Genomic DNA, 24,621 nt, shown 5'->3' on the forward strand with positions numbered 1-24,621 from the left:
TTTTTTTTTTAAATTTTTTTTTTTGTAAATCGGGAATTATGGTTGTTGTTGGGGTTAATTAAAAAAAATAAAAAATAAAAAAGACAGACGAAGATCATAGCCTATATATAAAGCTCTGGTAGACCTCGTCTTCTGTTGCTTCCTCCTTTTCTCATTTCAAAGACCTCGAATACCATTGGATTGTACTTCTACACACTTAAGAGGCTATTCCTGAAACTGCCAACTACACCGTCCAGGCCCATCACAATACAACTATCAACCACCATCACTATCATCAACACCACCAAATCAACCTCATTCACAATGCCTTCCATCGGTGGCTCTACTTCTCAGTTCCCTCCTTGCCCTGGGCCTCCTCCCAAGGGTCCTCTTCCTCCTCTTCCTAAGTAAATCTTGGGCTTTGTGATGAAATGACGACCCGGCGTATTCGAGCGGTTCATTCACCCCGTCGTGTGAAAACATCAACACGAACCGACTCGTGACGCTCACGAAACGGCGTTGCATTTAGCATATGGATATCACGATTTTCGATTTCGGAACTGCAAATTGGCTTTGATCTACCCCGAACCCATTCTCATATACAACTTTTATTCGACGTTATTTTCTCTTATCTTCGCTTCTACCATTTCGGATTTCCTTTCACTCCATTGGGATCTCAACCGGCCTCAAGATAGGAGCTGCGCGATGACGTTAATTGCGGGAGTTTATCTTTCTTCACACCGATTCTACGGACAGGCGCCGGCGCCACATTTTTTTTTTTTCCCTTCTCCTTCTGCAATGGCGCTTTGGCATTGCGACATCAGGCCACCAGTGATTCATGTGGTCATTTGATTTGACCAACGGCGTCATGCAAGGCAGGCACCTGACAACAAAAATGATATCAAAGTTATCGGGGTTTGCGATCTCCCCACCCACGTTGTCACTTATCTCTCACATCGGTGGTTTCCAACGGCTCGTTATCGGCACAAACCCCGCAAAGCTATGGGACACCAGGGGGCGTTTGGAGGCTTAGAGTCTGACAACATCTCACGTCTCAGCCAACCAGACGTCGCTACAAAGCATGGGATTTGATTATCCTCGATGTCAAAGCGCTATTGGAAAGCCCCATTTTGATTTGCGGGAACTTTTCCTCGAAACTTATTTAATTATGGGTCTTTTTTCTCTTCTTTTCTGTACCATCTCTTGCTTACTTTTTTCTTATGGGGGCTTTTAATTTCATCTGATGCAACGGCATGTATAATAGACTTAATATACCCAACACACATTGCATTCTTGCCAGCGTTTTGAACCAAACAATGAGATCAATTTATTCTCCTAGACCGAATCTCCACTCTTCCTCGCTACCAGCGCTTAATTGTCTCACGATGACCGCATGGTCTGCACTCATGATGTGACTCTGACTTGTGCCGTTTTGGAGTCGGCCGAATTACCCGCAGGGATCTTGAGTCGATAGCGCCGCTATTCCCTGTTCATAATCGCGACTATCGATCAATCCTTGCAAGGCGGCTGGCGGGTGTAACTTGCGATAATCCTTGGTTTTTCTCTTGTCTGTACTTTTTCCCCTCGTTTGCCGCGCATAATTTCTTTTTCTTTTTCCTTTCCCCCCTTTTGTTGATGAGGTCACCAGCATTATCAAGAAGACGCCCGTTGAAAAAAAAAAAAAAAAAAAAAAAGGCTGATACCTAATCTAATCTTACAGCCGCCCGCAGCCGTGGCGTTTCTTTCGTGCATCCGTTCGTGCATCCATCGGACCGAACACTACTTATGACTGTACGTAATATCAGCATGATAGCCTTTATGTACATAGGTACTGTACAACTACACGATGATGAGGTTGCTATTGACATTTTGTCTCCAATGATATGTTCGGATCCAAATGCTCTCCCAGGTCCGCCAGTAGGTAAATCCCTCAACCCAATCCCAGCTAATGCCATGTTTGTTGGGTGCCTGGGCCACTGATGATCATTCAAACCTAATCAATGAGGTCCTGTAACCGCCGAGGGGAGCTGTCTGTCAAATGACCTTCAGCTCTGTACACTGTACTACAGACTGATGTACTAACTAATATCTGCATGTACGATCTAAATGGGACCATGTTTCACTTGATTGTTATGGTCTCATGTGCGGGATTGTATGGAATTGAGCTGAACCGAAGTAGCTGCACTAAGTGTCATGGCCAAGTTACTCCGCATTACAGCACGGGTCAGTGTGTATGGAATGGAATTCCCAAGACCCGGCCTTGCCTAGTAACTACCTACTTATCTGGAACAGCTGAATGCCGCAAATTCCCTCATCCACACTCTGTCCCAATACCGTGATCATATTCCCTCACGCGTCGTTAGCACCCTTTAGTCAATGGATAGTTGCTTCACCTGAGGCTCCTTCAGGCCATTTTATTATCGGATGCGGTAATTCCACCGGTTAAATCGAGACAACTAGTTTAGTGTGTCCGATAAGAACCATCAGCAATATATTCTGCAGAGCGAAAGAGAGGCAAAGGGAAAAAAAAAAATAAATAAATAAATAAAAGAAAAATAAATTAATTCCCATTGACGAAATTAATGTAACATCGTAGTTCGGTAGACTCATGTAGGGTTTTTGATTGAGGTAGCATTTTCTTCCCAATTATATCTACACAACTTCTTTCCGAAGTACATTTTTCCCCATTTGAACACGGACTTCATTTCCCTGCGAAATGAGATGGTCGTCTATGCAGAGTACTACTAGTACTACCTACATCCTACATTCGGACATGCATCCATTCATTCGCAACAGTTGCCTGATTGCCTCAGGACACCAATCAAATCAATCAAATCCCATACAAGATCCCGGCATTCCCCACGTGATCCTCACCTCCAATTCCGCAAACCCCAGAATGGGTATTTCCACCTCCAACCGCAAGGATAACTAACAAAAACAAGTTAAGAAATTAAAATGGTTTTGGAGCTCCATGTCTGGGGTCCGGCCTTCTCCCTGCCCTCAATCGAGGCGCAATGCCTCGCAACCATAGCCTACTTTTCTCTGGCCGTGCCGAAGGACGCGTGGGTGCTTGTCGCAAGCAGCGATCCTTCCGTGTCCCCAACCTGTAAGTATGCATGTCGCGGATCTGGGGTTTGTAGCGCAATGGACTAACTAAGCCTCTTTGCTGTCTGATTGGGTACTCAGGTGAATTGCCCGCTCTACGAAATGGCTCGACATGGGTGAGCCGATTCCGAAATATCGTGGATTATCTGCGACAATACTCGAATGGCGAGTGGGATTTAGATGGAGGGTTGAGCGGTCTGCAAAGGGCTGACAACATTGGGTACGTTGGTCTCATATTTGACTTCGACTACCTGTCTAGGTGAGCGGAATGGTCATCTAACCGTACCTGTGACCAAAAAAATCAGATTCTCATCCTTCGTCGAATCCCGCGCCCATGCTCTCGTCGACCTCTCCCTCTACGTAACCAGTCAGAACTACTACAACCAGACCTCCCCCGCCTACGGCTCCATCCTCCAGTGGCCGAACCAATGGATTCTCCCTCCGAAAATCCACGCTGCCGCAAAAGCCCGAACAGAATATCTCGGGCTCTCGTCACTGGATCTACAAGCCATTGAAGATCAGCGCCAACGCGAACACTCAGCCGCTGTCGCAGCCGGCCAGATCCCTCAAAACTTCATCCGCCGGCCGCGTGATACCGTCACAAGTCTCCTGGGGAAGACCTCGCAGCAGAACCAGTTCCGACTGGATGCCTTGACGGGGGAGCTCTTCGAGCCGCTGGAAGAGATCTTGGATGATAAAGTGTATCTCCTCACGGGCGAGAACGAAGGTCCATCAAGCTTAGACTGCTTGGCCGTTGGATACTTGTCTTTGGCTCTTGTTCCAGAACTATCTTTCTCATGGCTCCGCGATGCCATGAAGAGCAAGGCACCTCGGTTGACGGTATATACCGAGCGCATGCGCCAACAGTGCTACGGTCTCGGCGCCGAGGTGTCGCATGCGTATACCCCTACCCCGAATAGCGGCTCGTCCCTACCTTGGCGTGCACCGGAACGTGCTCGTCTCACTACGTTGGGGAACACCCTCTTCAACGTCCTTGCCGACAGCACGCCGATCCTCAAGGACATCCGCGCCCAGGATAGGCTGCGGGTAGCAGCGGAGTCGCCGGACTCGGGCCTCTCGCAGCCCGATAGCCAGAAACTGTCTGCGCTTGCGAAGGGACAGAAGAAAGATATTCTGGTCAATATCGCATACGCCGTAGGTGGTATTGCCGCGTTGATCGGGTACATGGCGTACGAGGGATTTTTCTCTGCAGAAGTGGGCGATGAATATGAAGAGGACGACGAGCTTGAGGATGGTGAATTCGAACCTATGCCGGATATAGAGCCCGACTCGCTTCAGGTGCAGCAAATCCTGGCTGGGTTGTGATTGTTCAGTCCGTTGATTGATTAATTGACCGTATATGTATGAATAGAATACCTTATTGTTCTTGTTCACTCCCTATTTTGTGAATGATTATACCTTCAACTACATGCTAACTAATACCACCACTCGCTCACCTTCCACCAAAAACATAGGTCGACACCGGCCCTACTTGTACCATTAATATTATATGTACCTAAATGTCAAGAGTTCAATATGATAATAGCTCCATATATTTCCATTCGCTGACGCAAAAACCAGTGACCCTGTTAAGTATCACAGATATAGACTCACATTTCTATAACCTCATCAATCGGAGCACACTACTACTACTACTACTACTACTACTACTACTACGAACCGATGCCTCGTATATTGCGATACATACATATAGGGTAAGTGCAGGAACACCCACAGGAACAAACCACCCACCAATTAATCACTCAAACAACCCTACACGAAAATATCCAACACTCCCTGACATTCCGACCTTCAGCCCAAAGCGACTTCATATACTTACGCAACAGATCAATCCCAACTCTGAAACTACATGTATGATTTAGTATCCTTAGAACCGGCCTGCTGGATGGAGACTATATTAAGCGAACTCTAAAGGTGAGGATACCGATTGATCTGAATATAGATATGATGCTAATTATAGAAAAGGGAGAGTTGCTGACGTGAGGGGTATTTATAGATGGGTTCCTTTTATCTTCCGTGCATGGGAGGGATCTCTTTGTTGGGGCCTGGGATTTGATTTGGGGTTACTTTAGGTCCCAAGGTCGAATTAGGTCTATTGTATAGAGATCACTTGGGGGTTAGGATTACAGAGAAAGGTGCATAGTTTAAGATAAACTGCTGGTATGTGTCATGTACATTCCAAGGCAAAGGTATGGAATGCTACAGGTGGAGCATGGATAAATTGTACGTAAATCTATCGTGATATGAAACTAAATCAATAGACAGTGAACAGTGGTATATGTATGTACATGGAAATGAATGCACTATCGTCAAGGCCGGATGGCGGTCACGGGTGCAAGGACTTGAGGATGAAACCGGACATGTTGGTTTCGACGCTCCAAGCGCCATTACACACCGCATACAATGAAGAGAAAAACACCTCCAACCCCTAACCAATTTTGCAGAAGAAAAGTCATAGAAGGGAAGAAACGAAACTGACAGGGCAGAAACAACGCTTATTCGTAGTCAATGTTGACAACCAGACGGAGAGCGCCAGCGGTCCATTCGCCACCGATGCCGTCAACGCCGGCCTCTAGGGCAGTGTAAGCGTTCTCAACCAGCTTGGCAAGGTTGGAGATGGCAGAGCACTTTTGGTTATCGTGGGTGCAGATTCTCATACCCTGGACATCGAGACCGGCCATCTGGGCCTGAATGGCAGACACGTCCCAGCCGGACCAGCCCTCGTTGGAGGTGTTGCCGAAGTCGAATTCACCCCAGGTGCAGGCGTAGCCACCGTATTGGTCCTTAGGAAGTGAGTCGCCCTTGGCGGCACCCCAGGCACCCTGAGAGTCGTCGTCGAAAGCAACGTACTTGCTCTCGCCGGGGTTGATCTTGAGGGTCAGAACAGCATTGCCGTACCAGCCAGTAAGCTTGAGATCGGGGCCCATCTTGTTCCAGAAGGCAATGGTCCAGGTCTCCTTCTCACTGCCGTCAATGCGGATGACGTGCTTGTACTCGCAGGCCTTGCTCTCGGAGACCTCGATGATGTTGCTGCCGTACGGGTCGCCAACGTTGCCAATGTACTTGATGTACTTTTCACCGTTGTTCATGGTCTTATTTCCGAAGCCCTCGCGGGTGTAATTGTCACCGTCCTGGAAAGCATGCCACTCCTTGCAGGATCCGGGGGTGGTCACGGTAGGGCCACTGCTGGCGGTAGGGACAGCGGAGACGGTAACAACAGAAGTACCCGAGGAAGCTGTAGTGGGAGTAGAGCCGGAGGCGGAGGTAGTGCTGGTGACGCCGGAGAACTCGTTGATCCAGGACTTCCAGACGCCGTTGAAGTTGGCATAGACTATATCACCGACCGCGCGCTTCTCCTCGTGCTGCAGGTGGTGGTGGGCATGGCGACGCTCGTGGCCGTGCATACGGGCGACGGCGGAACCAGCCGTCAACGCGGTGAGCAGGAACAGTGAGTTCTTGAGCTGCATGGTGATCAAAATAATTGCGTTGGATGTTCACAGATAACCAAGGTATGTACGAGAGATATGGGTATCACAGTAGGTATATATGCCACAGAACGATAACCCAGGGAACGCAGACAATATCAAGGAATGTGTTTTTGGGTTGATTCAAGGAATGTCTCGAGCAAGCAGAGGCTCTATAAAACAAAACTAACGAAAGGAGTGTATTGCGAACCCAAGGGAAGGGAAGGAATCGTGATTAGAGAAGAAGAAGAGAAAGAGAGAAAGAAAAAGAGGGGGGGAGTTTCAGTAGTAATAACACTTTTCAGCGCGAGGCCCATCAATGGGTTCATTAAATGAAAAGGGGGCCGATCAGGGGACACGAGAAGTGTTGTGGCTACTCATTGGTTGGGTCGAGCTTTCGGTACCTGAGCGTTCCCCGTTGGCCTTGTTTTTCAGGGTCTCCATTGGTGCAAAGGACCCTGAAGGGTCCACCGCCTACTGCGGTCGAGACTCTGGTCCCTTGGAACGGTCGCCGGGTTGATCACGCCTTTACCGTGGTTACCATACGGTATACTGGGGTCCCGGTACCTGACGAACTCATTGTTTTCTATAGATGTTTTTATTGTCTAGTATAGATCAATCCACCATGTCTGTCTATTTCACCGCTGGAGATTTCGACGTGTCCGATGAGGGTGATGTCACATCTCCATTCCGATCATCATGATTAGATTGATGGAATGCTGCCTGATTGTCATGATATGACAAGTCGGACTGGAACCCTTGCGACATCACTATCACCATAAAACCATGATGATGTGTTACTCCTTCGACTGCTGTTGTGTGATGGTTCCTGCATAACTGACAAAGCATCTGTCTAATTCCTCATCTTGTGATTGGGGTGCCTGGCAGCATCTGACTTGCCACGTCGCGAGCCCTCGAAATGTGGAACAAAATGTTGATGAACTGTCCAATCTGCCATTTGATGCTATACGAGGTGCGGTACGGAGTAGATTAAATAGCCAATGATTCTGGTATATCACACTAATATTTCTCTTGGTTTCTTTTCTCGATATATACCTCCTCTTCCAAGTTCCGCCGTTCACCGCAATGTCAGGTACAGTACGTAGTACTGTACATACATACATACTACATACATGGCCAACAGCAGGTAACGATGGCTACCAGTTGATTGGTACGGTATCGCTCACACCCCACACGAAATTATTTGCTGGACTTCCGGGTGCCTCATCTTGATTATTAAGGTACTCCCTGCAAAAGAACCGTTCTTTTTCCGGGGGTACTATACCTCACTGATCCTTGACTGTAGTGAACCTTGTCGCAATTCCAGCCTTCATTCCTTTCCCCTCCTTCAAGTCTCAACAACCCCATAGTCTCTATCTAAGGTAGGCAACACTGACAGAGACTTCAGTAGACCCTTCCAGCCAGCGCCTAGCTACTGTCGTGGGTCAATGAGGGTCGGCACAGCAGGATTCCGAACTAATGAAGGAGTCAGATCCACAATAGTCGCCCGTGCCTGTGTCTAAGCCCACAACTGCCATTGCCACCGGTTAGTCCCAGGGAGTTGGCCTGTAAGGATACGAGCGGACGGTGCGCTAAAGCAGAAATGCCTAGGACGCTTCTGGAATGTGTACCCTCGGTGCCATGCAAAATCGGAAATGAGGAAGGCAGACTTCCGTGGTTAATCGTAACTACACCACTTACACAATGGGGACATAAATAAACAACACAGTTGTGGGTTCGCGTTCCATGGTTGACGACGGAACCAAGTAAGGGCTGACCATGAAACGGGAGATTGCATCGACAGACTTGATCTCATGTCTGCAGCAACTTTCCTCGCTCTAAATTTGAGCCGGGGATATTCTTAGGTTCACCCTTTTCTATCCATCAATTTACTGGCCGGCACCCACACGGACCAGGGACTCGTAAGCTGTCTTGGATGATCCCTGAAACTTTATGTCGGCAGTCGGCAAAGCAGGGATCATGTGATGCCCGCCAAGCTCATCACTTGATTTAGAGTTATCCACCCTATTCGTTCGACTTGCATATGCCATACCGGGTGTACTCGAGACGGAGCATCTACACAGCGCTTTACTAAGTATACTCGACTGTCGACGCGCTGGCTCAGTTTCCTTTCTTCAGAAGACACGAAGACCGGGTTGCCTTTTATGATCATCCATAATCTATCTATAGCCCCGTCTTTATCTTCTTGGCAAATCATGCGCACTGTTAATGACGGAGTCCCGGCGCCCGTTAATCCATACTATGTACGGACCTGACGGCTATCGGCCGTGACACAGCTTCATATAGTGATCTTGGCATCGCCTGCAGCTCCATTTCATCCCAGGCCAGGGGTGTCTTTGCAATTGTCTTATAGTAAGGCCCTGCGATCATCGGTGAGCAGTAGCGAGCTCACCGATGAAGTCGCATAAGGCCAAACAAAGACCATACTCTATTTTACCTCTTCAACCAGAATAGCACTGAGTATCTATACTACATCGTACGCTGGTGACGCGGCATCGTGACCAAAGAAGAAATACGCTAGGTCTAGTGCTGGAGCAATGTGCTCAAACTAAGCATTAGTTTCCCGCGGCCCTTGTCTGACACGCACCGTGCATACCAATTCTGAAACGTCATACGAAAGCTTTGCGAGATATGACAGATATGGTGACCAGAGTATCCTAACGCGAACAAAAACTCTGGATTTGATACTATGCAATAAAGAGTCATTGGTCGAGCTAGTTTTTAGTCCTAGTTCAAAATGATAATAGTCGATTCTGTTGCTTATATGGTCACATTTGACCCTCATTGACCGTACAGTGCGGCATGGCTCTTACTTCAGATCAACACCGCCTTCGAATGCCGCTCCTCCAGCCTCCGCATCGACTTTGATACTCTCATCTAGCCCGCAGACTCGGAACAACATCTGCGGAGTCATCTCCTTCGACAAGCCCGGAATACCATCAGCCTTCAGCTTTTCCATTGCTTCGCGCATGGCTGCACAAGCGGGTCCCAGTCCAGCAAACGGGAAAATGATGATACGGAATCCCATCTCCTTGGCCTCAGCCGCCGAGATCGACGGAGTTGCCCCATGCTCGACCATGTTCAGCAGCATCGGCCACGGAGCCAGCTCCTTCACCACTTGCCTGGCCATTTCTTTGGACGTAATTCCCTCGAGGAAACCTACGTCTGCGCCAGCGTCCCGCGCCGCTCGTAGACGTGCTACACTTTCCTCATAACCGTGTGTCTGGAGGGAGTCTGTCCTGGCAATAACCACAATATCACTACCGATGCGCTGTCGTGCCTGCACCGCCGCACGGATGCGCGTAACATATGTTTCGGTGTCCACAAGGATCTTCCCTCCCAGGTGCCCGCAGCGCTTCGTCTGCACTTGATCCTCGATGTGGAAAGCTGCTACGCCAGAGCGGGAGTATTGTTCGGTCGTGCGGGCGACCATGATCGGACCACCGTACCCAGTGTCAGCATCTGCGATGACGGGTGTAGTCGGCGAAAGATTTGAGAGCATTTCGGCGTTGGCGCGCATGTCATTCAAAGTGCAGATTCCCAGGTCGGCTTGCCCGTGCACCGAGGCGGCGGTACCAGCACCCGTCTATAAGAGTCAGAGAGGAAGTGGAGGGACCGTCGAATTTAACTTACCATGTACAGGGCGTCGAAGCCAACGGAAAGCGCAATCCGTGCTGAGAGGCCATCATATACACCGGGAGCGACGACGAACGAGTTTGGGTCTTCAAGGGTGCGTCGAAGACCAGTAGCTGCTGTTACCATCGGCATCGTGTGTGCTGCAGGGATTTAGTGGGGGATAAGACGTAGGATGTAGTTGATCGAGGCCAAGTTTAGGGACGGGTTGGGCAGTAACAGTCTTGGTTTGAAACTACGTCCAGCCTAAAAGATTTAAAGGTGACGACCTGGATCCACAACTTTTATATGCACTAAGAGGGAGTTACACCGGGTAACAGGGTCGGCAGTTAAAACATTCTTCCAGTAGGAAAATTCCCGACAAGCTTTATTAAGCTATCGGAGTGAAAAAAGTTCTCTTGCATTCGTCCCTAATGGAGAGAAACGAACGATGATATCAACCTTGCCGGATAAGCCGACATCGGGAACAGCTTAAGTAAGGCTCGGGCATAACTCGGGATTTTCTTGGCACGCCGACGTCTGGGGATTTCTTCCGCTTATCGTACCTTCTTCACCTCTCCCGTCGCCTTCGCTCCTCCACTTTTGCCGCCTCAGAATGTTCTGAGAATGCTCTCCTAGTGGGGCTCTTTTCTCTCTATACCTGACATATCTTCTCTTTCCTTACTATTCTCGCCCTCGCTCTTCACTTCCCCTCATCCCCAATTCACATCATGGCACGCTCTGCCATCGTCCAAGAATACGCCCCTCCGTCCTCGTCCACTCCCACCCTCACGCTCGACCACAAGACCATCCATGAACGCCAACAAAATGGGATCGCTCGCCCCAAAGGCTACCGTGTCTCCTGGCACGCTAATCCAGCTGTCGAACCGCACCATTTCGGTCAATCGCATCCGATGAAGCCCTGGCGTCTGACTCTGACCAAACAACTCGTCATGGCCTACGGCATGCACCACGCGATGGACCTGTATCTTGCTCGCGAAGCGACCTACGAAGAAATGGCTGAGTTTCACAAAACAGACTACCTTGATTTCCTCCGCCAGGTCATTCCCGGCGATATGGAGAACCCAGAGCAAGGCGAGAACATTGCGCGCTTCAATTTCGGTGACGATTGCCCCATCTTCGACGGGCTGTACAATTACTGCTCCCTCTACGCTGGTGGCTCCATCGACGCTGCTCGGAAGCTCTGCAACAACCAATCTGAAATCGCAATCAACTGGTCCGGCGGTCTTCATCACGCCAAAAAGGCCGAGGCCAGCGGCTTCTGCTACGTGAACGACATCGTCCTCGGCATCCTACAACTCCTCCGTCTGCATCCGCGCGTAATGTACATCGATATTGACGTGCACCATGGCGACGGCGTTGAGCAAGCCTTCTGGTCCACCGATCGCGTCCTGACCGTCTCCTTCCACAAATACGACAAGGACAACTTCTTTCCAGGCACCGGCGCCCTAGACAGCACCGGACCAACCCACCCACTGAATCCAGGAGCACATCACGCCGTCAACGTCCCCCTCCATGACGGCATCGACGATGAATCCTACATCCGTCTCTTCCGCGAAGTCATTGGCTCCTGCATCTCAACCTACCAACCCGGCGCAATCGTCCTCCAGTGCGGCGCCGACTCCCTCGGCTGTGACCGCCTCGGCTGCTTCAACCTCAACGTCGCCGCCCACGGCGCCTGCGTCGCCTACGTCAAAACCTTCGGCCTCCCCCTCCTCGTCGTGGGCGGTGGCGGCTACACCCCCCGCAACGTCTCCCGCGCCTGGGCCCACGAAACCTCCATCCTCATCGACGCCCAGGATACTATCGACCCCAACATCCCTGAAACCGTCGCCTTCCGCAATCACTTCGGCCCAGACTACTCGCTATTCCCCCCGCTGAGCGAGATGCGCAAGCTCGAGAATAAGAACCCGCGCAGCTATCTATCCGGGCTTGTCCAGTCCATCCACGAGCAGTTGCGGTATATGCAGGGCGCGCCGAGCGTGCAGATGAGTTTTATTCCGCCGGATATTCTGGGCCTGCGGGAGGATACGGAGAAGGAGATCGAGGAGCAGATGGAGCAGCAGGAGGAGGCGCGGGAGGAAAGAGAGGGCAGCGGGTCTGCGAGTAAGAATAGTCGACGACGGGAGTTGGAGAGGGGTGCTGGGCAGAGAGGGGAATTATTCTCTGCTTGATTCCCTTCTTCTCTTTCGTCTTTGCATGCCCTCTTTCTCTCTCTCTCTCGTCGTTGAGTATCTGCATTTTGTCTCTTGGTGTTGGTGGTTCCGGCGTTGCTCGTGTCGGTTGTCTTGGTGGTTACTGTACGTGATACCAGTGGAGTTAATGTACCCTATTAAATTATATCGCATACAATATGCAATCTATTAGAATCATATCTACTTTACTATGCATGGTTAGAAGAAAATCGAACTAAAAGTATTTGGTTATATTGTGGAAGAGCACGACTCTTTAACAGCATATTAGGATAAAACCCCTTCACATCACAATAGAAACTCGACAGATTATATGCTCCCATCCGTCCTTCTTATACTCCTATATGTATGCCGACCAGCCAACCCTTTATTTTTGCCATGTGATATACTAATTATAAAGACAGAATATTCAATCGGGTATCCAGTAGAGGTTCGGTAGGGCACATCGGTCGAAACCTGGTTTTGAACAACAAGGGCCTGGAGTCATAGGGTCCGACAGTACCTTCCGATGTACGGTTAAGTCAGTCAGTCATGTCCCTTTAATCGCTCCGTCACCGCAGGCTAACCACGTTTGTAACTCCAGGCTGCGCTACCATTTCTTTTTCGCTTCTCAATCTCCCCCTCTTTTTTTTTTTTTTTTTATCATCTCATTGACCCTCCGAGACCTGTATTTAGTTCGAGATGCGGTCGTTAGATATTAAACCACCGAGATGCGAGTCACGGCTTGGCGTCCACGAAGGTGTCGACGTCCGACGTTCGCGTGTCTTTGCGCTGCACCTCTTCGAGCTTTTCACCTACGGAGGAGGTGGGCTGAGCTGCACTCGGGGCGGCGCCGTTGTGGTCAGGTGGAGCCGCCTCATGCCCCGCTTTGTGAGGTGGGATTTTGTATTGAGAGGGCTCAGTCTGGCCTTCTAAGATCGGGGCAATGGATAAAATCTGTTTGGTGGCCAATTCGGGGTTGTGCGCGTCACTGCAACACTCGTGAGTTTAAATCAATCCGTGCGCCTGTGGAGACTTACATTTGTGCGTTGATGATCCAATCGAGATCCTCCTCACCTTCGTCGGCGCCACCAGGACCTCCCTGAACCCGACGGAAGAGTTTCGGGTGCCATTCCACGCCGTCATTGACCCGCTTGGCTGCTTCTTCTCGTTGGCGATCTTCAATCTTCGTCTTTTCATCTGTGGCCACCTCGTGATTCCGCTCCATGAGTGCCTTGACCGTAGTCTGCCACAGCCGCTGTGACTCGCGTTCGCCCTGCTGTGCGATGGGCCGCACCTGGGGAGGGGTATGGGTGGCGGTGCTTGCGTTGAACAGAATTTCTTTCTTATGGGTCTGCGCCAGTTAGATATCCGTGGCTGGTAGATGCCATTTGGGGGACAAACATACCTGGACATCTGTAATGAACATCTCCTTGTTCCAATAACCCGACAATTCGTAATATATCTGACCGGTCTCGCTGTTCTTGATCGTACCCCCAATTTGGTTATAGGAGCCGCTAAAGTAGCCCTTGGTCTTGAACTCGATATCGGCAACCAGATTGTTCTCCGGGCATCTGACATAGCTGTGGTCGCCCAGCTCGTATTTCATCTTTCCGATTAGAATATTCCGGGCGTACATATTCGGCTGAGTCAAGATGCTAAATTTGACGTCAGTAGCAGCACCACGAACAGAGGAAGACATGGGCGAAACATACTATCGCTCGCCCTTCTCCTTGTTCGAACCGCGGTTCAAAAAGCGCAAAACAGCAATGCCCTCCATCATGCTTCCGGCCGAGTTGCCCAAGAATTTGCTGCGGGGGATCAGCGTCCCATCTATCCGGATATTGTGCTCGGGAGCCATGAAGAAATAGCTCGATTTGGGAGGGTGGTGGGAGGTCTGTTCGGCGATATAGTATCCGCGGGTTCCATCCGGATAATCCCAGTAGCCAGTAAAGGTTTCTCCCAGAATCGGGTTGAGCGGTTTCTTCACACCTCTGTCGTAGAGTGTCAGCGAATTTCCGGTTCACACGAGTGATGGGTAGCCACAAGAGCAGACATACGGAGGCTTGATGTGCCAACCGCTCAAGTAGAACTTGACCACGGAGACGAAGCGTTCGAGGGGGTCATCGACGGTGGGCATAGGCAGAAGGGTCTCCGGATGAGCCATGAAGCTAGTGACAAGGTGATATTAGTACTGAGCACCATACTGATAGCTATAGCGCATACTTGGTGATCCGCTCCAACATAGACCGGGGTTCTAAAATGAAGGTAGGTAGCACCACCCGACTCAGATCAGCTCCCGGGCGGAGCTGGCTGATAATGTGCGACAGGACTGAGAGGTCAGCATCTTAAGCTCCCTAGGCGATGTCACCGCAAGAGAGTTCTCTCATGGCGTTTTTTTCTTTTTTTTTTTTGGGTTCTTCTTTTTTTCTACGTACCATTACCCTGGTCGGGTTCGGTGTCATCATCCCCGGCCACAACATTGGGCTCATCCGTGGATGAGCGGTTACCTGAGGAATTGAAGAAGGAGCCCCAGTCAGCAGACATGATGGGAGGAGAGGGGAGGAGAGGAGAAGTATAAGAAAGGTGGTGGGATGCCAACTATGTGGTGTTGAGGAGAGAGGGAAAAAAAGAGGGAAAAAAAAAGAAAAAAAAAAAAAAAGGATTACAAAAATAAGAATGTATGCATGGACGAATGTTATGTATGTATGGTGTAAAGTATGGGGTGGAAGGAAAGAAGGAGGAGGGGAAAGACTTGAGTAAAGAGAGAGGGGATGACGTTTTCGAAGGTGGGAGGGAAATACAAACAAAAAATAATAAAATAAAATCCAAAAAAAAAAGGCGGAAAGGTGACGTTTAAAGTCTGTAAATTTCAAGTATGTATGTAACTTACTAGTAGCAGGACTCGCCAACGACGACGGGCGGCGGATATGCGGGAGTATGGCCATGACTGCCTACTAACAAGTACAGTACAGTACAATGCTGAATTTCAATTCCAATCAATAACCCTGAAGAAAAATGGAGCTCAAGGGAGTTCTTTTGTTTTGTCGCTTGGGGCAGAATAGAAGTCGTAGTAGTAGTAGTAGTAGTAGTAGTAGTAGTAGTAGTAGTAGTAGTAGTAGTAGTAGTAGTAGTAGTAGTAGTAGTAGTAGTAGTAGTAGTAGTTGTTGTCGCGTTGGGGATCTTTTAAATTCGTATTCGTTCTCTTCGTCTGTTTTTGTTCCTTCGCTAATCAATTAAAAAAGAACAACAACACTGGCATTGTTAGACTGCAAGTCAATCACCTGATACCAATCCGGTTCATTAAGGCAAGAAAGACAAGGAACTACAACCCAGATCTCTGTCCTTAAGAAATCTTCGACAATGAAGGGGAACTTTTATTAGAAAAGAAAAACGAGAAAGAAGAAAACGGGTACACGTTGAGGCGGGTTACGATTTATATAAGCTGCGGTGGATACTGGAGAACAGGGAGAGAAAAGATGTCCTCTGAAAAGGGAATGCTTGAATCTCAACAGAAGATCATCTCTCGTTTCCCACCACACACACCCGGATACCTACAGAACATGTCGCAGTGGTGTATGTACTACTAGCCTAACCTAGTATGCAGTATGTATGTATGTACCCTTCTTCTGAATAAAAGATAGATCTAAACTAAAAGAAATCATCCATGATCAGAGGCGTGTAGAATCACGGAGCGAAAGAGAATGTCCCCTTGGACACATGCTCAACCAGAGGAAGTTTTTCTCACCGATCCTTCGAGAGCTCCATCGATAGAGGAGGGGCCGTCCATCTTGGCAAGTGGGGATTACGTCGCGTAGCCATTCAGAGTCTTTCATAGCTTCCGGAAGTTGTTCCATTAACGTTCCATTACCGAGTACTTCGGTTGGCAGTACGTAGTACTGGTGCTGTACAGATCCATTAATCTACTGCTATTGTGTATACATATTACATACGAATCCCTCGAATCGTGGTCTTGGATTATTGACTCTATCCTATCAATATCTATATGAGATGACTGAGAGATAGTCATTTGGGAACAAAAAGAAAGAAAGAAAGAGATAAAAATCATGACCCTGGACGGCACTAAGACCAAAACAAGCATAATTTGCCTGACTCGAAACATAACCAATCCAAACCAGCGCCAAAGTAGGTAAAAAACAACAAAAAAGAAAACGGGATCTCTTTCGCTTTAAAGCAGCAACAGTCAAATCGTACCTACTATTACTAGGTACTAAGCAACTCTCACATCCTTGCAACCATCGGCATATCCCCTCCAGTGATTTCCTTCATGAATTCTGGATCCGGTTTATATAACATGACATGGAAGTGTTCTACCGCATGCACTGACTTGAGAGACTTCCAGTTCTTGAACCAGATGACCTGCAATGATGGTCAGCCGTCACTTGACCATGGGACGGAATCACGAAGGCAGCAGACATCATATCCACCGCACGCACGGGATACATACTTTCTCTGATGGTACTCGCGAGCAGAACGTCTTCTTTACATAGTCATCAATCTCTTGTCTAGCCCGCGGTGTCAGGTCGTCGGTCACCGGATCATCTTCCAGCTCGAACTTGGTCCACACCACTAAATGGACGATATCTTTCTCGATTCCGTACGGCCAGTCGTTGTATAGAATTCGAGTATCCTCTACTATAATATCAGCGACTTGTGTCACAGAGATCCATATCGCGCGAGACTGAACACGAACTCACCGTCAAACTCAAACGGACGCCCTCTGGGCTTAAGGTCGTCGGGACTGCCTTCTCCCCAGCGTAGTCGCTTCTTCACAACAAACCGCATGACTGATCCATACTCGGCGACAATCCACTCCTTGTATTCGAGGTACTTTCGCAAATCGCTGGGAAGGCGTTGGAAGCGATCGATTTGATTGGTTCCTAGATCATTAGATGCGGTTCCCAACAGTCTCCTACTCACACTGTCGAACACTCACGGACGATCTCCTTCACTAGTTCCCACCCTTGTCTCTCATATTGTTCATCGGGAATCGACAGTATTTGGATATTCTTCTCACAAATATCACGGAGAAAGCTAGGGCATTCAACCGGCCATCTGTCGGGAGGGACGTTGACCAGCCAATACGGCAAGGATTCGCCCGACAGGTTGGTAGTTGAATGCGAGAGTGTCGTAGCAGCCCTCACATCGGGCGCTTCCAACTTTCTATCGAGGAAAGTGAAAGCCGTGGTGGAAGCAGAAGGCCTAAGTGTGGTCGCCATGACGTACATACAAGATTTACTGGCCCGTGTATAACAACCTCTAGCAGAGCAGATACAAAAGACAGAGTATGGATAAGTTATTGCGTGGGAACAATGGGGGCACCCCGTAAACAAAGAAAAGGAGATGTGAATTGATTACCCCATACCTAATAACGGTCGGGAATTGCTTCCGCATGCGTGGCAACCGACGGTTTCGAGGATCGTCGGTATATGACCCACGCACCGGAACCATTCAAGAAGGGATTGTCGGCTTACGGCTGCCACACGCCCTTGTTTCATGACGGGCAATCAAAGATCTCATCCTAGCTGGGGGCTCTTCTAATCGGTGGTGGCAGTTGGTTATCGCCATTGAAGGGATGCGCGGACATACGTCACAGTGGAGACCTGTCATGCCGTAGCTTCGTATCGAATATAATTATAATTACACGGTCTACCGAGGATCATCGAGAGATGTTGGTAGTTAGTATGATATCAGATTCTATTCTAGTGAAAGTCTCCTCAGATGGCCTGGAATATTAGTCTATCACATCGAACATTATCACTAGAAGAGGTTGTGGCGTTGGGGCCGTTGCATTAGTGGCCCTCGTGTGAAGGGACACCATTTATCCTTCTCTCTACAGTATCAATTGAATTGGGAACACATTTTGCATTAGTATATAGGACATGTCCATATCAAGCTGAACTATTTAGAGTGCTATTGAAACCAATCGTTCAATTCGGGTAACTACCTAACTATAGGTCGATGATGGCTAAACTAACAAGAAACTCACCGCCATCCTCAAAACAATGATCCAGAAAGAGCCCACCCTGGTCAGTCACATTTGAACCATACGATCTGAGAGCTCAGATTTCCAGACCAGAAATCTCAGGGCTATTTGATTGAATAATGGATACTCCGGCCTCCCTCAATTCCCGCTTGGCTCCGTCCCAACCCGAACCCGGCACGACACACCGAGTGGCATTCTCAACCACGTAACTTTTAAAGCCTACCCTCGCGGCATCAATAGCTGTATGCTTAACGCAATAGTCGCCCGCCAGTCCAACCACGAAGACGTCCGTGACGCCCTTGTTGGACAGGAAGTCCTGGAGGTCGGCATCCACCGATTGAGCCGTAATAGAAGGATCAACATTCCCAAAAGCATCGGCAAAAGCGGAGTACATTTCCACCTGAGAGTGCATACCTTTCTTCACATACAGGTCGATGTTACTGGTATGAATCTCGGGGATGATCTCAGCTCCCCTGGTTTCCCCAACACAGTGCGCCGGCCACAGGTTTTGTGGTTTGGTTTCATGCCCTTTCCCCGGGGCTGGGTTGTTCACGGTAATCACACTCTCAAAAGGGTGGTTGTTGGGAGGGGGATGGCTGTTGGCAAAGGAGATATGGTCCGCTGGGTGGTAATCTTGTGTGGCCACCCGTACCGCGAACCCCCGGTGTGCCAACAACTCATTTATAATAGGTGCGATTGCGCGCCCCTCCTGGACTGGAAGAACTCCGTTCTGTTGGGAATCCGTAAGTGTCAGACATTCTAGATAATACGATGCAGATTATGAAGGCGACCTACGGGTGGACAGAAGTCCTCTTGCATGTCAACGACGAGTAAGGCTGCCTTCATCTTGAGTTCTTGCGCTTCCTTCTCTTTCACTAGTTCTCTTGGAACAGCTGGCCTGGAGTTTGGACTCTCTTGTGGTTATTGAGTGGGCGATTTACCAGTGAGGTTACGCTGGAACGCAAGGAAGCTCCTGGTGTGCATTCCGGGTGATATTTCTACTGAGAATTCACACCGTTGCCCCTCACTGAAACTATGTGATTTTGCATACGTTCCTTGTCTGATATCTACGTACGGTAGTATACGGGCTACGTAGTAGTTGTATAGTCCAATAGACTTCCTTTCATCTGTTACAAGTACAAATTAGACAGATACTTGCAGATCAAGAGGTGAGACCAACAAGCCCCTTGGAGTCTTGGATCTCTTCGGAGTACAAAAAGAACATTCTCGGCCCCACACTTCCCTTGAGGCACCCGCTGGTATGGATACCTGAGGCTCTGGTCCTGAGGAAGCCTCGGGAAAGCTACTGCTGACTAAGCGCGCGTGACCACAAAAGCTTCGACGCGGATGCAAAATACCCCCAAAGTTCTTCTTTCCCTCTTTACCTTCCAGGGCTGCGGCCCTTGCTCATCACAAACGCAGCCGCAGAAATATAGTTAATAGATCTAAATTGCAGATAATGCGACGACCCTCTAAGGTATGGACACCCTTCCTTTCTTTAGCCTATCTTCTTATTCCAATTACATGATGATCTCTATTATTGGAGCTGTCCGAGAACATTATGCGGACAAACCTATTTATACGCTTTTCATCTTTCTGAATCAATGCAATTCGCTTCTCTGCTGCCGTTACTCACCGAATTGGTTTTGTGTGACGTTGCTAATACCGCGTAGTCGTTGCAGGGACCTACTAGTGAACACATCTTCCAGCCTCCTTGATTCTTATTAAACCCTTCCCCTTCCTCATCACACACACACACACACACACGCACACTTAACCTTCTGTTGGTCTGCGTATAATTCTTTGCAACATGGCCTATGGTCCACGATTAGCCAGTGCGGGCACTGCAACTCCGGATCCCCCGCCTCCTCCCCCTCCCCCTCCTGAGTCTGCCATGGCAGCACCAACGGAGACCGAGTCTTCAGATGGGACTGCAGCCGCACCCATTCAGGAGCAGCAGTCAGACTCTTACAAACTTAGATTTTGCACGGTGTGCGCATCGAACCAAAACCGTTCGATGGAAGCCCATCTCCGTCTATCTACTGCACCGTCCCCCTTCCCTGTTATCTCTTTTGGGACGGGCTCCCTGGTCCGTCTGCCAGGCCCATCTATTACGCAACCTAATGTGTACAATTTCAATACCACTTCGTATTCTCAAATGTACGAGGAACTGTTCTCCAAGGATGAGAGGCTCTATCGTAACAACGGGCTTTTAAACATGCTCGAACGCAACCGGAACCTGAAATGGGGCCCGGAGCGCTTCCAAGACTGGGTCCCAGGCATGCCCCGTGTGGACCATGTCTCGAAAGGCGACAAAGGCGCCTTGGGAACCGAGGGTGGTGTGGTCGATGTCATTATCACCTGTGAGGAGCGGTGCTGGGATGCTGTTGTCGACGATCTCATGAATAAAGGATCGCTCCTCAACCGACCCGTCCATGTTTTCAATGTTGATATCAAAGATAACCACGAGGAAGCCCTGGTCGGAGGAAAGGCCATTCTCGAATTAGCTAATCGGCTCAACGAGGCTGCCGTCCAGGAGCGCAAAGCGAATAATCCTGAAGGCTGGGAAAACGGAACCGGTGAAGCTCGGAGGAGTTTCGATGAGAAGGTCCCGGAAATTCTTGCGGCCTGGCAGGAGAAGTGGCCGAATTTGCCCGCGCTGTGGACTCTGGCTTGGCTCTAGCGGTTAGAAGTTTATAGACTCCAATTAAGTGTCAATCTATCTGTTCACAAGATACCTATACCCTTTTGAGAAATTCTATGCACATCCAATGGATGAAGTTCCGTCAGGCTATGATTCACTGAACATTGGATCTTGTTGGCTAGGTAGTAATCTGGCTTTGGGCCCGTAGCGTCTTTCGTTCTACGCGACTGGCAGAGGCAGCTTGACTATGGTTTTTGTTTTACTAGCGAGTGAATGATCTATCTGCCTCCCATGCGTGCTTGTTTTTTTCTGTACTATACTTTGCATTCTATATCCTTGTGGCCTAAACTCCGAGGCGTTTAGATGACCAAGCCAAAGATCATCCTTAGAGCCAGCAACGAGATGAATTGGAATGATCGATGTTGATAAAGTGAAATTTCCTGAAGATAGTTCATGGAGATAGGATAACAATAGACTTCAACTGCCTTCCTTACTAATAGAGTAAAACATAAACAAAGAACTTGGATTGGTGGATGGCCCTCAGATTAGCTCTCTGGTTCTCATCGGTTTCCAGGCTGTTGTGAACCGTGTTTGCACACGGATGTGCCGGATACCATACAACTTTGGCTTTTGGTTTCACCTCGTCACCGGGCTTGCAATCATGATCTTATGAACGCCTTGAAGGAAGAAAAAGGGGAAGGAAAAACATATAGGAGAACAAAAGGCGTCTGTCTGCTAGCTGGGAAAGTAAATTATGTCAAGAGCCAGTCAGAAGAGTCTTTTGCTTTTCTCTCTTTGACCATATTGTATGTGGAGTAGTCTACCCAGGAGCCTTGGAGTGTCTGGCTATCATACGGTGCGAGAGGAGTGACGATATATGCACCTGCTATGCCTGGGGTGGGTTAATCAAAGCCAAAAGGAGAGCAATCTCGAGGAGAACAATTCCAGAGATGATGTTAGTAAACCGAAAAAAAATCCTTTCAGTGCCTGCAGTTGAGCAATCACGATTTTTCAAGAACGGAGATAGAAGTGTGTAAGCACAGCCCAGCTTCTAGATTTTAAGCATTGAAAAAATCGGATAGTAGCTTTGGAAGATATGTCGTGTTCTACTATATGAACGCAACGCGACATCGCCACAGGTATGAGAGACTTGCTTTTTTTAATCCCTTAGATCTCTGTTCTTGTCTCAATCACCCACGCTGCGGCATGATGTCTTCTTCCATTCGACGGTGTGAAGGATAAAGTCCATCGCCTCGTATCGTGCGATACGCAGGTGTCATGAAAAGCTCTAGTGAAGGGTTATCGTCATCGGGATCAAGAAAAGTAGTCATTCTCAAGATCTGTGCGCATTTGAGTCAGTGGGCGAACTCGAAGTAGAGTAAAAGTGCATCACTTACCTGGTTTGCCGACCAGATTAAGATAACCAACTTGCTGAGAAAGGGAAGGGATAAGAGCTGTTTTTGTCTAGAACTAATTGTGAGGGGGCCTGCACGTGACAGTATAGTGGCCGCCGGCGAGACTCCGAGAAATTCTATGACATTACGTATGAGGCATAGACACTCGATCTTGGAAGTCGCAATGGTAAGCAATTCTTGATCCCTGAGAGAATTTTTTCCCCCAGAACTACTCATTCCTAAAATCTATGTGCATTGGCCTGACGAAGTCCTAGATCGTTTGAACTCTTCATTGACGTTTGTCCGCCGCGCTCAACTTAGAAATCACATAGGGGTGCAAGAGATAGATTATTAGAATGTCTTCGTGGATACAGCGGCACGCTGGCTCCCAGCAGACACAGCTTGCCGCTACGGCTGTGCTCTCGGGGGCCGCTGTTGCAGGAGCTATCTTTGGGTATCAGGCGCTCAAAAGGAAAGAAGCCGTCAAGGAATTGAAAGCCTCTATTCCGAGTATCGATGAGAAACATATTGCCGGGAAGGTATTTTGTTTTGCACAATACATGGTACGCTCTTCACTGCTAACGCTGCTTGTAGCTTACGAAATTCGGCGGCGCAGACCCTGTACAACAATTGAGCAAGGAAGATGAGCGCAGTGCGGCGCTTGCGCGCAGGGCGCAGTTGGGAGACTACGACGACGGTAAATACGTATATCTCGTAGGAATTATCTGAGCGTGTCAGCTAACCCTCGTTTGTGCTTAGAGCTTATCCTTGAGCAACTTGCCCGTAATCGTGTCTTCCTCACCGATGAGGGTCTTGAGAAGCTTCGTTCATCATTCATAATAGTTGTGGGATGTGGAGGTGTCGGATCGCATGCTGCAGCTTCCCTTTCCCGGTCGGGTGTCTCTAAGATACGACTGATTGATTTCGACCAAGTCACATTATCCTCTCTAAACCGACACGCTCTCGCGACGCTTGCTGACGTCGGTACACCGAAGGTGCACTGCATCCGCAAACGGTTGGAACAAATTACACCATGGACTAAGTTTGACTGCCGAAACGAACTCTTTACCGGATCTGTTGCCGACGGTTTACTTGCTCCGTGGTCGATGGACGATAGTGACAAAGGGCGAAAGCCAGACTACGTGCTGGACTGTATTGATAACATCACCTCCAAGGTCGAGCTGCTACATTACTGTCATTCACACTCGATTCCCGTGATTTCTTCAATGGGCGCAGGATGCAAGTCCGACCCTACATGCGTAACAGTGGGCGATATCTCGACCAGCACGGACGATCCTCTCTCGCGCAGCACTCGCCGACGTCTTAAGATCCTCGGAGTAAGCACTGGTATTCCGGTAGTATTTTCAACGGAGAAGCCTGGCCCAGGCAAGGCTAGTCTCTTGCCACTTGCAGAGGAAGAGTTCAATAAGGGCCAGGTTGGCGAGCTCAGCGTTCTGCCAGACTTCCGCGCACGCATCCTACCTGTTCTTGGAACCATGCCCGCAGTTTTTGGATACACCGTAGCAAACCATGTCATCTGTGATATTGCAGGTTACCCAAGAGACTACAGCATTGCCAGAAAAGGCAAGGATAAAATATATGACTCGGTCCAGACGGCTACCCAGGGTTTCATGGAGCGGTTGGTTAGAGTTGAGGTTGGTCAACATATCATTGGCCTTCGTCTTCCAATTACCAAGGACGACGTCGTTTTCCTTGTGGACGAAATCTGGCGAGGAAAGAGTGCTATCACCGGCCTTCCTGGCCGACTTATCCTCGTTCCATGGGAGCGACCCGCTCGCGGCTTTGTGCCTGACCCTGAGTGGGAGAAACAAGGACAGAAATTCCTTCCGTTTGAGCTGAAGGACCTTGTGTGTATGACTAAGGAGGAAAGTGCCAAACACGAGAAGGAAGTTCTCCTGGGCGAGAAGAAACCGGAAGACTTATATGACGAGAAAACGATCCAGAGGGTCAAGGAGCGAATGGAGGAGGCAGGATTCTACGAAAAATATCGGTAGATGACTTGTTTTCAATCTTGTAACATAAAATATTATGAAGCATGAAGTTTACTGTATTTGACGTTGTATAAAGGTGTTCTAATCTTTTGAAGCACCTATGCATACGAATTTTTTTCCTTTTTGTTGAACAAGTTGAAGGCTTGGGCACGCCCTGAGCTCTCCTTGGA

At 48.9% G+C, this 24,621-nt stretch overlaps 9 protein-coding genes across 9 annotated transcripts; 4 read left to right on the plus strand and 5 right to left on the minus strand.

Moving 5' to 3' along the window:
• The first annotated feature begins 2,656 nt into the window (after positions 1-2,656).
• BDV27DRAFT_134434 (glutathione S-transferase family protein) lies at positions 2,657-4,526 on the plus strand. The gene is made up of 3 exons (XM_032068302.1): positions 2,657-3,085; positions 3,166-3,304; positions 3,390-4,526. Exons 1-3 carry the CDS (start codon positions 2,935-2,937, stop codon positions 4,408-4,410), a joined length of 1,311 nt encoding a protein of 436 aa, XP_031923561.1. The 5' UTR covers positions 2,657-2,934; the 3' UTR covers positions 4,411-4,526.
• Positions 4,527-5,173: 647 nt separating this feature from the next.
• Positions 5,174-6,885, minus strand: aspf4 (allergen Asp F4). The gene has a single exon (XM_032068303.1). It carries the CDS (start codon positions 6,570-6,572, stop codon positions 5,601-5,603), a length of 972 nt encoding a protein of 323 aa, XP_031923562.1. The 5' UTR covers positions 6,573-6,885; the 3' UTR covers positions 5,174-5,600.
• Positions 6,886-9,268: 2,383 nt separating this feature from the next.
• Positions 9,269-10,645, minus strand: BDV27DRAFT_40533 (isocitrate lyase/PEP mutase family protein). The gene is made up of 2 exons (XM_032076558.1): positions 10,224-10,645; positions 9,269-10,176 (listed from the first exon to the last, which is right to left on the minus strand). The coding sequence occupies exons 1-2, from the start codon at positions 10,356-10,358 to the stop codon at positions 9,400-9,402; spliced, it is 912 nt and encodes a 303-aa protein (XP_031923563.1). The 5' UTR covers positions 10,359-10,645; the 3' UTR covers positions 9,269-9,399.
• hosA (histone deacetylase HOS2) lies at positions 10,523-12,612 on the plus strand. Its single transcript, XM_032076559.1, has one exon. It carries the CDS (start codon positions 10,934-10,936, stop codon positions 12,395-12,397), a length of 1,464 nt encoding a protein of 487 aa, XP_031923564.1. The 5' UTR covers positions 10,523-10,933; the 3' UTR covers positions 12,398-12,612.
• A 520-nt stretch (positions 12,613-13,132) lies between these two features.
• On the minus strand, positions 13,133-14,941 carry BDV27DRAFT_148642 (OSBP family protein; the record flags this gene model as incomplete). The annotated part of the gene is made up of 7 exons (XM_032070942.1): positions 13,133-13,385; positions 13,435-13,748; positions 13,803-14,052; positions 14,110-14,388; positions 14,455-14,565; positions 14,621-14,726; positions 14,833-14,941. 7 exons carry the CDS (start codon positions 14,939-14,941, stop codon positions 13,133-13,135), a joined length of 1,422 nt encoding a protein of 473 aa, XP_031923565.1.
• A 1,695-nt stretch (positions 14,942-16,636) lies between these two features.
• Positions 16,637-17,634, minus strand: BDV27DRAFT_148643 (GIG1 family protein; the record flags this gene model as incomplete). The annotated part of the gene is made up of 4 exons (XM_032070943.1): positions 16,637-16,774; positions 16,863-17,047; positions 17,113-17,295; positions 17,352-17,634. The coding sequence occupies 4 exons, from the start codon at positions 17,632-17,634 to the stop codon at positions 16,637-16,639; spliced, it is 789 nt and encodes a 262-aa protein (XP_031923566.1).
• Positions 17,635-18,329: 695 nt separating this feature from the next.
• On the minus strand, positions 18,330-19,503 carry BDV27DRAFT_134446 (nicotinamidase). Its single transcript, XM_032068304.1, has 2 exons — positions 19,197-19,503; positions 18,330-19,131 (listed from the first exon to the last, which is right to left on the minus strand). The coding sequence occupies exons 1-2, from the start codon at positions 19,245-19,247 to the stop codon at positions 18,478-18,480; spliced, it is 705 nt and encodes a 234-aa protein (XP_031923567.1). The 5' UTR covers positions 19,248-19,503; the 3' UTR covers positions 18,330-18,477.
• Positions 19,504-19,702: 199 nt separating this feature from the next.
• Positions 19,703-21,193, plus strand: ssuA (RNA polymerase II subunit A C-terminal domain phosphatase). The gene is made up of 2 exons (XM_032068305.1): positions 19,703-19,871; positions 20,068-21,193. The coding sequence occupies exon 2, from the start codon at positions 20,212-20,214 to the stop codon at positions 21,082-21,084; it is 873 nt and encodes a 290-aa protein (XP_031923568.1). The 5' UTR covers positions 19,703-19,871; positions 20,068-20,211; the 3' UTR covers positions 21,085-21,193.
• A 1,521-nt stretch (positions 21,194-22,714) lies between these two features.
• On the plus strand, positions 22,715-24,506 carry BDV27DRAFT_134449 (tRNA threonylcarbamoyladenosine dehydratase). Its single transcript, XM_032068306.1, has 3 exons — positions 22,715-22,978; positions 23,034-23,136; positions 23,199-24,506. The coding sequence occupies exons 1-3, from the start codon at positions 22,796-22,798 to the stop codon at positions 24,452-24,454; spliced, it is 1,542 nt and encodes a 513-aa protein (XP_031923569.1). The 5' UTR covers positions 22,715-22,795; the 3' UTR covers positions 24,455-24,506.
• Positions 24,507-24,621: the final 115 nt, after the last annotated feature.

The sequence above is a fragment of the Aspergillus caelatus genome, assembly GCF_009193585.1.
Source record: "Aspergillus caelatus strain CBS 763.97 unplaced genomic scaffold BDV27scaffold_210, whole genome shotgun sequence".
NCBI classification, from domain to species: Eukaryota; Fungi; Ascomycota; class Eurotiomycetes; order Eurotiales; family Aspergillaceae; genus Aspergillus; species Aspergillus caelatus.